Source organism: Oryzias melastigma, linkage group LG8 (assembly GCF_002922805.2).
Source record: "Oryzias melastigma strain HK-1 linkage group LG8, ASM292280v2, whole genome shotgun sequence".
Lineage (NCBI taxonomy): Eukaryota > Metazoa > Chordata > Actinopteri > Beloniformes > Adrianichthyidae > Oryzias > Oryzias melastigma.
Window position 1 is genome coordinate 13,218,024 of NC_050519.1, and position 15,234 is coordinate 13,233,257.

A 15,234-nucleotide genomic window follows, 5' to 3' on the forward strand; every position below is an offset into this window, starting at 1 on the left:
CATGAGGCAGGAAAAAATACAGGCATGAGGAAAAAGGACTGCAGTTTGGTCCCTTTAACCGAAGGTGGCGCCACAGTTAGGACACCTCCTCTGGCGCAGAGCGAAGCAGAAGAGGATGCCCAACGGGAAGAAGAAGATGGCACACAGGATCCCCAAGCAGGTGAAGTCGTCTTCCAGGACCCCCACTCTGCACAACAAAACAGGAAACGCTTTATTTTGAAAAATATGTTTGGGTCTATTATGATACATCACTGGAAAGCTGGAATTTCCCTTCCTTATCTTTATTTCCACTTCATTCCCCAGCCTTTACTTCATCTCAGAATCAGCAAAAGCTTATGCTCCGCCCCTTTTAGTTTTTATTTTAAATAGGTCAAAACTTCGACACTACCTCACTAGTCAAAACTTTAAAGTGGCTCAAATTTAAAATCTACATTTCTATAAATATTACAGGTCATTTTTGAAACAAAAACAGAAGTTGGTTGTAAACAAACTGAACTGCGGTCTCGTGACGCGCAGTGCGAGAAAATCTGCTGATGGCCTCATGAGGGAACTAACCTAAACTAAAACCAAAAATCCTCCAAACATTAAAATGATTCAGTAATAATTTGCCGTGGCTCAATTTCTTTTAAACTTGGACTTTACACACAAATATGATCAAACATATCCATGTGTCTGATACAAAGTGTTGTAGAAATAGACGAAAAAGCATCTCCAGATTTGGCTGCTTTATCTCTGTGTCAATCTGTAGCTAGTTCTGCTATTTCTCCATCAACCAGAAGTGACGGCGTTAATCAGTAAGCAAAGTTATTCCACATACTTTCAAATAAAGCCGTCATTAAGATTAGTGAGCCTGTAAAATCCTTAACTGCTCAACAATTAACTCCAAACTTGACATAGATGCGACCTTTGCCCTACAGCTCCACATGTCACAGGAGAGAAGTCAGCTGATGGGACAGGAAGTTGACGCTCGGCAGTGAAACTGACAACCAAGTCATGCTGGATGAGCTTTTCTCGGTCACCATCCTCACCTGCAGGCTGGACAACCCCCCACCACCACTACAGACGGCTGGATGATGGCGTAGGTCCCAACACAGGGCTGCTGGGAAACTGCAGGGCCCATTTGGGCTGGAGGGAACGCTGGGAAAACAAAAAACAAGGGATTACAAGTCACAGAACATAAAAATAATGCAATCCTGGAGTAATTTTCAGAAATCTAAACAAGCTGAGAACAGGAATGGGGAACTGGATTAGTACAGGAAGATATGTATCTGCTCTGGGGGGCTTTGACCTGCAGGAAGGGATTTGTAAACAAGACATGCGATTGGAAGAGTGGGATGTGGTTTGAAGAAATAAAAAAAAAAACTCAGGGTTGCTCCACCAAATATCTATACTTAAAACAATTAAACAAATAAAGGATAGGAGGTTTCAGTAGTAAAATTTTACACAAAAAGTAATCAACGTAAACGTCAGGAGGACGGGCCTACTTTTTCCCATGCTCCTTTCAAGTTCCCCCAAACAAAGATTTTTAAAAAGGTCAATAAAGTTACAAAAGTTCAACTCATTTTTAGGTACTTTTAAAGCTAATTCATAGTTTTGGTGGGGTAATTTAAGACCAAATAGTTCGTGTCAAATCAAAGAGTTTTTAAAGTTTCGTTCCGTCAAAGGCGGAAGTGAAAACAGATGAGATTTATAAGGAAGATTTAGAAACTTTTTTGTTTAGATAGGTGGCCTTAAAAGAAGGAAAAAGAATAAAAACGGGAATAAAAATGTAGTTACCTCGGCCATCGGGGTATTGGTATGGCGGCGGGCCCGCGGCGGGGATGGCTCCGTAGCCGTGCTGCGGCTGCGGGCCGTATTCATACGCCCCGGGAGCTGAGTTGTAGGCGGGAGGTCTGTCCTGGAGCAGAGGTTTACTGTCCACCATGGCGACGGAGTTACACTCTTTCACAGCAAGAACGGTTCAAAAATACTCAAAAGCGTCTAAGCTCGACGAGCGAAGCGCTGGCGGTACGGGAGCGACAAAAATAAAGAAAACACACAGCGCAGAAACGAAACTTTGTCCCTCTCCATGCGCCAACTTTGTCACAAGCGACGCAATAACCTTTGGCTTCCGCTAGCTGTCCTAAATAGAAAAACCGGAATGATGCGAGTCAGGCAGGAAATGTTAACTTAACTTCATTTCCTGCCCTTGAAGTTGGTCCTCTGGCACCAAAACAGCAGCTTTGTGTCATCACAGCGCTTTATAATACAGCTGAAGTCAGAAAGGCTTTCCCTTTCTGTCCGATTGTCACAAGAGACGAATCATGTGACGAAGCCGCGGTGCGCATGCGCGAACTCAAGGGGCTTCTTAAAGAGAAACAACAACAAGCTGGAGAAACATGTTTTCCTGTGCTGCCAGCTGATTTCAATGAATGGTGTTAGATCCAAAACTTTGGCACCATCACTTTTACATGCTTGCATCCTTTGCTTTACTCATAGAAGACAATTCAAATCCAAATAATATAACAAGCCATCCAAATGTGAGGAAATGCTTGTACTGTTCAAACTTTCAAAATAAAGTTAAGCTTTACTAAAACTTGGGAAATATCAGCAGAAAAACTTTGATAACAGAAGCTCTAGGTCAGGGGTCTTCAACCTGCAGCTGCGGCTACATGTGGCCCTTTTGCCCCTCCATGTGGTTCTCTGGTTAAAGAAAAAGAAAAATGTTTTAATTTTATAAAAGACATGTAGAGCAAAAAGTAAACTTTATTCAATTCATTCACAGCTGAAGGACAGTGAAATCACAAGATGAACTAAAACATTTTGACAGATTTTTGTGTACTGTGCACCGGTCAGTAAGCATAAATAGAATTAAGGCACATTAGATTATAAAGAAGTTTTTCTATTTTTGAACAAACTTAGGGGCACCTTATGCTTCAAAAAATGCGGTGACGGTCACTACATTAGTTCTGGTTTAAATTTGGTTTGTAAGATTTACACGTTTCTGACAGAGATGCCCTACAAACAGTAAAATAAACCATTTCTTATATCACGCTATCTAACTACTATTTGATGCAATGGGGGTCTTTTATTTTTGAAAAGACATCATGTGAACATCTGTCAAAGTTATAAACTATTTCATATTTAGAAAAGTGGTTCCTTTCTCTCATTACGTTTTACTTAGGCAAAAAAAAAAAGTTTAGTTATTTTCATCGTAATAGTAACAACATTAGTATAAGTCAGGTTATTTTTTCTATAGGATGAAGTGAGACTTTGTGGCTACCAGGTTGAAGTCTGTAAAAAATAACCTGTTAAAGTGTTGAAGGTTGCAGACCCCTGCTAGAGCCCCCTGGAGTTAAAAATATAAACTACTATCATGCTTGTTTTTAAATACAAATAATTGGTTCTTTCAATAAAAACTGCCAAATTAAATTAAATTTGTAGAATTTTTTTAAATGTATCTATGTATATTTAATAATAAAATAATGAAACATAATTAAAATAATTTATTTTTATGTAATATGGAAAATATTGAAATAAACCTGTGATTATGAATTATTTTATTTGGTGTATTGCAAGTTTGCATTTCTGCTTTTTAACGTAGTCGTTTTTTTTTTTTTATTAAACTGTTAAGATATTAAAACGTTTTTCTGAAAATAAAACTCATGTTTAAATAAAAGAGATGGGGCTAGAAAGGTAAAATCCCTCAAAATACTTTTTGCGATTTTTGTTATTATTTTTTAAATAAAAACAATACTTTTTAAGAACTTATTTGTTACTGTCTTCCATGTGCTTTATTTCTAAAGTATTTGGCATTTTATTTTACAAGTAAAAAAAATAAAAAAAATAAATACCTAAACAAAATAAAAATCATATAAATAAAAGAAAAAAGAAAAAATACATTTTTTTAAGTAATTGGTTTCAATGAGCCACAATAACTGTTTCACTCGTTATTTATAGCAGGTGCAGTATTTCTTTAACTTGCAAATATATTTGTTATCATCTACAGGTGGGATCTAAAATCCACAGGTATTTGTCCATCAAAATGATCATCTATGGCTGCAGTTTTTTAAATTATGATTGTCAATATTAATTTAATGATTTTTAGAGTTTTTTCCACGGGATGGTAATGTCAGTCATCGGTTCCTATCTAAATTTGTTTTCAAAGCTGACGCTGTGCTTAAAACTATAACCAAACAACAGACACCTGCCATGCGCTTCAATAATTGATCTGCAAACGAATAAATATTTAAAATCTGCCCTTTGGTTTGCAGCGGTCGGAAAAAATATCAAGGGCTTCGTGTTCTACCAATCAGAGGCGGAGATCCCACACTCCCGCTGATTTTCAGCCAATCAGGAACGCACTTCCTCCATTTCCTGTTGTGGAGCCGGAGTTGGACGGGACAAGTCTCCGGTCCAGAAAATGAATCAAATTCCTTTGTTTTGCATGGACTGCTTTACTTTTTTAATTCACCAGTAGATGTGATGTTCGCAGCCGAGCAGCATGCGTGAGTATTAACGTTCTGTCTGTTAAGGTGTTTTACTGTCAGGTCATCTTCTGCGGCAGTGAAATGTAAACAGCTTATACAGACTTTGCGACAGAGAGTCCGGTCAGTCTATCCGTGTTGCTATCATGCTAGCAAGCTCAAACCCATCCTCATTTCAATGTCTTTAAAGGTCTTCTAGCCTGCGACAGGGAGCTGGCAGGTATCGGTTGCTGCACCTGATGTCATGACGCGATACTTGGTATTTCCTTGACAACAGAGGATCTTAGGTATTCAGGTACGCTCCGTTTTGACACCAGTAGATGTTCTTACGTGAGTGCGTAACCTGCTACGTCCGTACGTAGCGTCTGTTTGCCTTCGTTTTACATTTTTGAACGACTACAATTACTACATTTTTACTCATATCTCTACATAAACCAATTATATGTGTTTATTTTAGCCTTGAATAAATTTAAGACTTTTAAAATAATATTTTTCGAAGGAAATGGATAAAATAAGGCCGCAGGGAACTGTCTACTACGCTGTGACGGATTAGTGTCAGTCAAGAGAGCAGCAGTCAAGCTAGCTTTAAGCAAAAGCGGAAGTTCCTGTAAAAAAAGTTTCAAAATAAAGGACAATTTTCCCGAAATAAAATATATTATTCATAAACAAAGTGCTGAAAAGAAACTCAACTTTCAATTCATTTTTGATTGAACTGGAAATGTACTTTCCTTTCAAAAAAGCCTTGCATTGTTGACTTTATGATTGTTTTGTCTCCTGTTTTTTTTTCTTCGTAATTGTCTATTTTTAATTTGCCTGTTCGGTGATGTATCTCTTGGTAGTATTTTTTTTCTTTCAATTAAAAACATTTTTTTTTTAAAATAAACCAAACTTTATTTATAAAGTACAACATTATATTTAGGAACCTGAATAAATATAAGTACTTGGGTATCAGTTCAACAATAATTAATTGATACTGTATATTTTAATTCACAAATTCACAGTTTAATTCAAAATCCTAATTAAATCTGATATTGGTCAAATTTACCTTCCAAGTAAACATTTTTTGCTCAAAAATTGTTTTCATGGTACTAGTAATTCAAACTGAACAAACTGATAAATTTTGTTATTTTGCCTATAGATTAGGTGTAATTGCTCTATAACACAATTACATTTTAGATCTGTTGAATCCAAAAATTCAGTTTTCTGTGTAAACATTGATTAATCCACTTTATTAAGCCCACTACCTTGCCTAAAAAAAATCAAGGGTAAAACAACAAGAATAAATGCACATTTCTGACTCAATTATTTTGAACTCCAATATCAAATTGAGTCAAATAAACCTTTTTTTAAATTCTCAATTATTTGACATAATCTGTGAATGAATACATTTTTGATCAGACTTTCAACCATTACTTGAAAATACTACCATTTTATTGAGATTATTTGCCATTTATGTCTGAAAAAAATAACATGGATTAAAAATGAATGTTAAAAATGAGTAATGCATAATCTGAAACATTTTGCAAATGTTTAAAACAATAGAAGTATATTTTTAGCATTACTTTTCACTGAAACCCTTAATATAAGCTAGTGAAGGCATTTTGAATTTTCCATATAAGTGTTTCAAAACTGTCATTTTTAGAACATGTGTGTTGTCTAAACCTCTGTTAAAGGACCACCATGCCGATCACACTGCTGTGGGCCGTGGACGTGTACGGCAGGGTGTACAGCCTCTCCACAGCCGGCCAGTGCTGGGTACGCGCCGACGACATGCTGCTGGAGCTGAAGCGGGTCACGGCGGGGAAGGACCGCTGCTGGGGCATCGGCTGTGATCACCTTGTTTACCTGAATATAATCCCCAGTGAGACCCCCATCCGCTACCGGGAGGAGACCTATGAGAACCAGGTCAGACACACCAGGTGATGCTGTGTGCTAAGTGTGTGTTAGTAACTGCTAAAGCTGTGTTGTGTGTTTTGAAGCGGTGGAACCCTGTGGATGGCTTCACTGATGTGCTGCTCCCCACCGACCGCTGGCCGTGGAGCGATGTGACCGGGATGAACCCCCAGCCGCTCCACAGCTTCCAGCTCCCCTCCCGCAGCTGGGAGTGGGAGGGAGACTGGTACGTGGATCAGAGCTGCGGGGGGGAACCCAGCCAGACCGGGGTGAGAACAACTCTGGACTCTTTTGTTGTTCGTTCTTCTTTTTTGGTTAAATATTAAAACTTTTAGCTGCACTTTTTTTTTTTACCTTCAGGGCTGGGAGTACGCCGTCGATTTCCCGGCAAACTTCTCTCCAGAGAAAAAGTGGAACTCGTGCGTCCGGCGCAGGCGATGGATCCGCTATAGAAGATACACAGCACAAGGAACCTGGGCAAAAGTTTGTCAAAGCCCCCACTTTTTTTTTGTTTTTTCTTCTCTTGTTGAGTTTTCCTCAGATTTTAGTCAAAACTCCCTGTCTGCAGATCCCCTTGGAGAATCCCAGGAAGCCCCCACTTCCACTCTGTGACATCAGCTGTGGGGGGTGGGAGATGAGCGACCAGTCTGGGCGATATCCCTATCTCTGGGGGGTGACCCAACAAGGACAGGTCAGTCTTTTAGATTGATTGTGGGTCTTACTGTGGTGCATATTATGTTTTAATAAACCAAATTCTTAACATTAAAGAAACTAGGATATGTAGCAGTTTAGAATATATGCCTTGGTTTAATATAAAATATTTATTTTAGATTTTCTTTTCAAGTAAAACTTGGTATTAAGAACAGAATTTACTTCAGTTTTCGTTCATTTTCATCTTTGGCCACCAGAGGGCAGTGTGACTTTATTAACCACATGGTTACGGGTTAAACTTAATGTGGTTTGAATACATTTCTTAGCATTTTCCTGTTGAATCCACGTGTTTTATTGTAATTAATTTCTCACTGTGTACCACAAACCCCTCATTTGACCTGCAGGTGTGGTTCAGGGAGGGCATCCACCCTCGTGTCCCAGAGGGCACCAGCTGGGAGGAGGTTGAAGTTCCCAAAGAGGTGGCTCAGCTATCAGCGGGCCCCGGGGACCTTCTGTGGGCTTTACTGTGGGACGGGAACTTGCTGGTCCGCACCGGCCTGAGCCTGGACAGCCCAACTGGTCAGCGTTCAGTGTAACACATTTATTTCTTAAATATCTCTCAAATATCCCTGTTTGTTTCCATTTCCGTGTGATGGTTTGATGATTTTTTTTTTTTGCGTTTGTGAGATGGATTTATTTGTGTCTTCTGTCAGGCACTTCCTGGGTGGAGGTGGAATCACCGGGGAAAGAGATGGAAGCGCTCCACGTGTCTGTTGGAGTCAGCGTGGTGTGGGTGGTGACTAAAGACTACAAGGTGACATGTGTGCTCACATGTGTGTGTCCTGCAGCACAGCCGGCTTTATTTCACACATCTGCCCCGCTTGTTTCCAGGTGTGGTTCAGGCGAGGGGTGAACTCCCACAATCCCTGTGGCTCCGGCTGGATCAGCATCGGTGGGGAGATGATGATGGTGGACGTCGGGCTAAACGACCAGGTAAGCAGGCTGCTTCTTCACGACTTTTTTTTGTAGCCTCAGACTCCTCCCCCAGTCCAGTCCTGCCAAATCCCCTCTGTCCCTCTTTAGATCTGGTTTCAGTTCAGGCGTGTGATAGAAGCTCCTCGCGACTAAAGACTTTGCTAGCTCTGCAAACCCCCCCACCCCATGTCAGCCTTCAGCCTCACACTGCGGCTGCCCTGTAACATGAGTAAGGCCAGGCGGCCCAGCCAATGTCCCAGCAAGCAGCAGTAACTCCAGCCTTATATATCCGCAGACTGTATTCCCTCGGGCCTGACATATGGGAGTCTCCCTAATTAGAAGCTGGCCAAGCCGTCGTCATCATATCCCATATTTCATATTTCACGGCTGCAGTTATTGGAAAGGCGGCAGGAGCCCGCCTTACCCTGTTTGTCCTTATAAAGTCACAGCTGCCTGCACCTCTGAAAACCTAAGAGAAGTTGTTATGTTTCACATGTTGACACACAAAATGACACTTTGTTGCTGTGCTGCACCTCCGTCAGGTGTGGGCGGTGGGGGAGGACCGCGGCTTGTATTTTAGGATGGGGGTGACTCTCTCGGAGCCGAGCGGAAATGGCTGGATCCCCGTTTCGGCGCAGTGGGGCAGCAGTAAAGAGGTCGCCCCGCCGAGGTTTGTCCAGAATCACCTGAAACCGTCTTTATGGCGTTCTCCTCGCTGCTAAAAGTCGTGTTCTTGCTCCTAAAGGGAGGAGTGTGAGCTGAGCGGCCCGCTGACCGAGGCCTCTCAAGGCTCAGTGCTCAGCTGCACCGACTCAGACTCGGAGTTTGGGCCTACGGACCCCCACAGCCCTGTAGACACCCCCGTCGTGGAGGCAGAAGCCACTTCTCAAGAAGGGAAAGTCTCAGTTTCAGCCCCCCAACAGGACGCCCCGAAAGCTTTCATCCCCGCCAGTGACAGCTTCATCAACAGCCTGGTGTCCGACCGCGACAAACCGGTGGTGCAGCCGGCTACCGTCACAGAAGAAGAAGAGCGCGAGGAGCTGCCCCCAGCCCCGGTGCTCCCAGCACCTCAACCTGCAGACGTCCCATGGATGAACGTAGACCTGGAGGGGGCGGAGGCGGCTCGGAACGCGCAGGCGTCGGGACGCCCGTTGAGTGATGCTCCTGCCGCCGCCACGTACGATCTGGGGACTCTGGAGGGCTCGCAGGGCGTCGGAGAGGAGGACGGGCCGGTGTGGGCGTGGATCTCCGGCGGAGGCTGCGACGTGGACGCCGGCTCGCAGATCAGCTGGCTCAGTCCTTCTGGTGAGGAAAACAAACTAAAACATCATCATTTTTGTTTCCTAAGTTTTCCTAAAAGTGTGATTCTCCTCCAGGACCTCTCCCCAGCTCCTTGTCACTGACTCCGGTGCAGTCGGCTGCCTGGAGCGAGCAGCCGCAGCAAACGGAACACCGGCAGGAGATCAGCAAGAAGCCTATTGAGAGAAGCAACGTGAGCCTCTAGTGTTTGTTTCATCCACGAATCTGGTCCGTTTTGCTCACATTCTGTTTGGTTTCCCAGTCGGTGTGGGTTCGTAAAGGCTCCCTGCGTTGGTGGAGAGACTGGAAGCCACAGCGCTGGGTGGACGTGGGCGTCGCCCTGGAACAATCCACCAAACCCGACGGCCGGAAGGACAGCATCTTCTTTGTTTATTACACCCAGTACGACGAGAAGAAGGTGAGTTTTTAACCATCGTCACAGATGAGTTCCTACAGGAGCAGGAAGGTCTTCATTTCCTCGTTTCAGTATCTCCACGTTGTTATCCATGAAGTGACGGCGCTGGTGCCGCTGCTGCGAGACGACTACTTTGCCTTCGCGCTGTACACTGCAGACAGGACCAAACAGAGGTGGCCTCTGGTTTTAGCGGCACAAACGGAGAAGGACATGAACGACTGGGTGACTCTAAAACACAAACTTTCAAAGCGTTTTAACCTGTCATGCTAATGTCATGTTTTTGTTGCTGCAGTTGGAGCTGCTGTCCGGCTGTTGCTGCAAGTGTCGAGGCATCGCCGGACCTCCATCTCGACGGGCCGTGTGGTCCACCACCACAAAGGGGGACCTCATGGTCCACGAGCCGTGCTTCTCTCTGGAAGCCCCCGCCAACACCATGCCCTGCGACCTCATGTGAGGCAGACCGGGAGTTCGGCCTTCCTTCGCCTGCACGCTTCTGTCCCGCTAACATGTTCTAACAGGCTAACGCTTGTGTGGTGCTTGCTGCAGGTTTTGGCGGCAGGTCCCGGGTCACCTGCGCTGTGTAGAGTCTAACAGTCTGGGGCTGGTGTGGGGCGTCGGGTGGGACGGCACTGCCTGGGTCTACACCGGACACTGTGGGCCCACATCGGGTAACACATGTCCCGTAGAGACGGCTTTGGTGAAAAATATAAATTAAAAAACACATAATTGAATGCACGCATTCTTAGAAAGTAAAGATCAAGCAGAAAAGAAGCGAGTCCCACAAACCGCTGGCTGTGAGGACAGGCGTGTTAAATGTGGACACGGTGGTGACATGTCAGCAGTTCAAGTTTCTGCCATCTGTCGCTGCTCTGAAACACACACATTCACCTGTGTAAATATAGATTTATGTGCACGCCTGGAAACACGTCTGTATCCGCTCCCTGCAGCCAGCCAGATGTACGAGCAGTCCGACGTCAGGAGTGTGCACGTGTACGAGAACCAGCGGTGGAACCCCGTGACCGGATACACCGACAAGTAGGGGCCTTTGGGAAGGCTTGGTGTGGCTCTCACTCGGGTCCACAAAGCTTAACGTGTCTTTTGGCGCCTCCAGGGGGCTGCCCACCGACCGGCCCATGTGGAGCGATGAGAGCGGGCTGAAGGAGTGCAGCAAAGCCAACACCGCCCCCCCTTCCCCACAGTGGTCATGGGTAGGTCGATTCTAGTGCTGCCACAAACGATTATTTTAATAATCGACTAATCTGCGATTATTTTTCCTGATTAGTCGACTAATTGAGTCATGATCAAACTGGATGTAAAGCACACTTCTTAACCATCATTAGCTTTAAACTAACTAAAAACTAGATATATGAAGATTCTAGTGTAGATAGCTGAAGATGCTGACATTGATAGCTGAAATTACTGAAGCTAATAGCCAGCAAAAATGTTAGTTAAATGCTAAATTAGCCTAAAAAAACGAAAAAAGCCTAAATTAGCCAAAACAGCTAGCATGGAGCTGAAATATTAACTAAACTCCAAAGTAGCTTGAAAAACAATACAACTCCTAAATCAGGCAAAATAGCTAGCATGTAGCTAAAATATTAGCTAAATTCCAAAATTGCCTAAAATAACAAAACAAAAAAAAATCCTAAATTAGCCCAAAAAGTTAGCATGTAACTGAAATATTACTTAGGTTCAAAATTAGCCAAAAAAAAACAACAAAACGTTCAAAAATTAGCCAAAATAGCTAGCATGTAGCTGAAATATTAGCAAAGTTCAAAAACAGCCAAGAAAACATAAAAAAAATCCTACATTAGCCAAAATAGCTATAATTTAGCTGCAATATTATTTAAACTCCAAATTAGCCTAAAAAGCTAAAGAAATCCTAAATTAGGCAAAATAGCTGTCATGTAGCTATCATGTGGACTTTGTTCCAGGTGTCAGAATGGACCGTGGACTACAAAGTTCCTGGCGGGACGGACAAAGAGGGCTGGCAGTACGCGGCAGACTTCCCCACGTAAGAAGAGCCCCCGCCCCCACCCCAGAAAAGACACATTTCTGCCACTATTTACCCCCCTCTCCGTCACACAGGACGTTTCACGGCCACAAAACAATGAAGGACTTTGTCAGGCGCAGACGGTGGACCAGGTAAATGCCCCCACGTCTATTCGATCACCAATTTGCTGTTACTATGGCAACGTATCACCTGTGTTGTTCAGGCAGTGCAAGATCACCGTGAGAGGCCCGTGGAAGCAGGTCCCGCCCATCCACCTGAGCGACATCTCCATCATGCCCTGTCTGGCCCAGAGCCGGATGGAGCAGGTCCCCGTGTGGGCCATCAGCGACAAGGGAGATGTGCTGTGTCGCCTGGGGGTGACGCCCCTGAACCCTGCGGTGAGGGAAACCCCATAGAACAGCTTCAGGTTGTGTCGGTGAAGTTCTAATTTTTTCCCCCCCGTGTGTCCCGACTTCAGGGCAGCTCCTGGCTCCACGTGGGCACCGACCAGCCCTTCAAATCCATCTCCATCGGTGGGGCCAACCAGGTGTGGGCCATCGCCAAGGATGGAGCCGTGTTTTACCGGGGATCTGTGTCGCCGCAAAACCCTGCAGGTCAGAGGTCACAGAGACAGGAAGGGATCCAGACTTCTTTAATCAGCCTTTGATCTGTGATTAAAGTGTTTCCAGGAATCTTCCAGGAATCTTTTAATTATAATTATACTGTTTTTAGCCAAAACCAAAAAATGTGTGCTGTTTTTTACGTAACATAAAGATGCCCCGCCCCCTCTTCCTTTCCCTCTTACTGAAGCTCAAAGCAAAAATACACCCGCCTGGCGTATTTTCTGCCACAAATTAACTGTTTTTCCAGCTGCATTTTTCATCAGCTCCTGATTCACAACAATTTGAATGAAGAAATACTCAGAAATTAAACTTTGAGTTTAATTTTCTTAATTTATGTTCTTGATCAAGAGAAAAATGCCACAAGAACATGTTAAACACATGTTTTGGTAAGCGACCTCATATAAGAAAGAAACAACATGACATTTTTTTATTTAAAGGGTAACACAACAGGACAGTTGGAGGGTGACTTCACTCTCAGCCCAGATTTTAAAAAATGCAAAAAAGGGGCGGCCTGATCAGGGGAGGTGTGGTTTCAGCCTATAGGGGGCAGCACACAGGCGGTTTTTATACTGTAATTTCAGGAACTAAACACGTTTATTTTGTCAATAGTCAAAAATGTGGCAAAGACTAACAGAGAACACTTTTAAAGCCTCCTTTATAGAGGCTAACAGCCAAAAAAAAGTTGATTTAGTGTTTGGTTACCCTTTAAAAACAGTTTTTGTTCTTATTTTAGTGCCAGTTGCACCGATTGGTTGATGTCTTTCAAGGAAAAACACACACTTAGAAAAAGCCTTGTTTGTTGCTTTGGAATAATCAGAAATATTATTGTTTTTCAACACGACATGAATGCAAAATACCTTTCTGCACCTAAACATAAGTCAGTTAATTGTGGTGTGCCATCACCAAAATACAGGGAAAAATAAAACAATATAATTTATTCCAGTGTGGTGGGACAGGTTAAACGGTTTAAATGGTGACCAATCTGGGACTCTCGATTTGTTAGTGACGTATACATAGCTTCTGTTTCCATTCATGAAAGGGTCAACCAAAAGTGAGTGGTTAGTACTTAACTTCTTCTCGCCCCCTGCAGGAGAATGCTGGTACCACATCCCCTCTCCTCCCAAACAGACCCTCAGACAGCTGTCGGTTGGACGGACGTCCGTCTTCGCCGTGGATGAAAACGGTGAGGAACGTTCGATCTGAGCAGCTATCTGTCTCATTAAAAGGGAAGAGTTGACATTCTCCCTCAAACAATCAGGTAACCTGTGGTACAGGCAGGGCCTCACCCCCAGCTACCCCCAGGGATCTGCCTGGGAGCTCATCTCTAACAACGTCACCAAGGTCTCTGTGGGCCCGCTGGACCAGGTGGGTGGAGCCTGCGGTCTTCTTCTGGTTGGTGACATGTGATCAGAGGGTGGCTTCTTTCCAGGTTTGGATCATTGCCGATGGAATTCCGGGTTTTCCCACTGAGACTCCGGGGGCGGTCTGCCATCGGTTGGGGGTGGGGCCCATGCAGCCCAAGGGCCAGTCCTGGGACTACGGCATCGGGGTAGGTTCCTCACCGGTTTTTGTTGCTTCTCGTCTTTTGAAGCTTTGCATTAAATGCTCTCTGGCTTTCAGGGGGGCTGGGAGCACATCAGTGTGAGGGGGAACTCTGCGGAGGCGCCTCGGAGTCCCCACCCTCCCCCGCTGGGCCCCGCCCGCAGCCCAGCCCCCCAGAGAACGGTGAACGGGAGCGCAGTGTGTGTGTAGTCCGTGTTGCGGCCGTCTTCCTCCAGCCCTGTTTGTGCCTGGATCTGCATTCGCCTCCTGGAATCATTCCCTAATTCCCCTTCATGTGAAGGGACCGCACAACCGGACCGCACAGCCGCCACGTCTGGATGGATGGATGAGCGTCGGGGCCTGGCTGGGTTTCCAGGCGGAAGGACAGCCTGGATCCAGCAAAAAAGGGGTGCATGTGTTTGATTGTACGACTGCTAGGCATCATGGGACGGAGCAATAGCTTTTTATTTCTTCACCTTTGGAGAGGAGGGATTTCAGTGAAGGGCTAATTTACAGTCGTTGCTGCTGCAGCCTGAGATCTGTTTGTTTGTTTGTTTGTTTGTTTGCATGTCATTTGAATTCTGAGGATTTGTTGAAGTGTTTCTCAGTTTGTGTTTGCTTTAGTGTGTTCTTTATTTATTTATTTATTTTTCTTCCCAAACAACTCGCCGTCTGAGGACTTCTTTTTTTCTCCCAAGATGGGAATAAAATCTTTCCGGAGTGGGAACATATTGATGCCCTGCAATAAAACCTTCTTCCTGCTGGAAGAAGAATCCGATCATTGAGACTGTTGACTGAACACCACCCAGCCGCACATTCATGGAGATGCAAAATAAAAGTTTGAATATGCTCGACGCCCTCGAGGACTTCTTACATCTTTGAAATGAAGAAGACCAAGTGGTTTTGAGATTTATTTTTTGGTTCATGGAGGTTTGAACCAAAAATACTTTTTTTCACTCAGTATGGAAGAAAAATAAAACATATCTGGACTGTAGAGACAAAGATTAGAATAAAATATATAAATTAAAATAATTTTTAAATAATTAACTAAATTTCCAACTTTAATTCATGCAAACTCACGAGAAAAAAAGTAAAACCTTAAATAGATTGCAAGTCTGTTGCAGGAAAGTATACATTTTTGCTAGTTAGAATTTGTATTTTAAAGAAATTTTAGCTGCTTAATAAATAAAACTTAAAAAAGGAATCTTAAAGGTTTTTTTTAATATTCCACATTAATTGATTAAAAATAAATTTTGGAACAAAAGAAACTCGGAAAGAAGTGCATTTAGCTAAAATGTCTAATTTTTCAAATTTTATATTTTTTCAAAGCAAACGTGTTTTGTAGTCGAGACTCAAGCTTCCACAAATATAAAGTAA

The 15,234-nt window shown here is 43.7% G+C and overlaps 2 protein-coding genes across 3 annotated transcripts; one reads left to right on the top strand and one right to left on the bottom strand.

Moving 5' to 3' along the window:
- On the bottom strand, window positions 1-2,328 carry bri3 (brain protein I3). Its single transcript, XM_024271309.2, has 3 exons — window positions 1,777-2,328; window positions 1,029-1,137; window positions 1-187 (listed from the first exon to the last, which is right to left on the bottom strand). Exons 1-3 carry the CDS (start codon window positions 1,922-1,924, stop codon window positions 55-57), a joined length of 390 nt encoding a protein of 129 aa, XP_024127077.1. The 5' UTR covers window positions 1,925-2,328; the 3' UTR covers window positions 1-54.
- Window positions 2,329-3,544: 1,216 nt separating this feature from the next.
- Window positions 3,545-14,711, top strand: tecpr1b (tectonin beta-propeller repeat containing 1b). Of its 2 annotated transcripts, XM_024272095.2 has the most exons (26): window positions 3,545-4,487; window positions 4,657-4,761; window positions 6,140-6,371; window positions 6,446-6,628; window positions 6,720-6,842; window positions 6,928-7,050; window positions 7,415-7,589; window positions 7,724-7,824; window positions 7,902-8,003; window positions 8,528-8,655; window positions 8,731-9,290; window positions 9,362-9,477; window positions 9,547-9,702; window positions 9,772-9,921; window positions 9,992-10,149; window positions 10,246-10,367; window positions 10,647-10,734; window positions 10,811-10,907; window positions 11,634-11,713; window positions 11,788-11,844; window positions 11,916-12,090; window positions 12,171-12,306; window positions 13,406-13,498; window positions 13,574-13,680; window positions 13,745-13,864; window positions 13,936-14,711. In XM_024272095.2, exons 3-26 carry the CDS (start codon window positions 6,147-6,149, stop codon window positions 14,065-14,067), a joined length of 3,507 nt encoding a protein of 1,168 aa, XP_024127863.1. In that variant the 5' UTR covers window positions 3,545-4,487; window positions 4,657-4,761; window positions 6,140-6,146; the 3' UTR covers window positions 14,068-14,711. The 2 variants fall into 2 exon arrangements, with proteins under 2 accessions (XP_024127863.1, XP_036069170.1); XM_036213277.1 differs by lacking the exon at window positions 4,657-4,761.
- The last annotated feature ends 523 nt before the right edge of the window (window positions 14,712-15,234 follow it).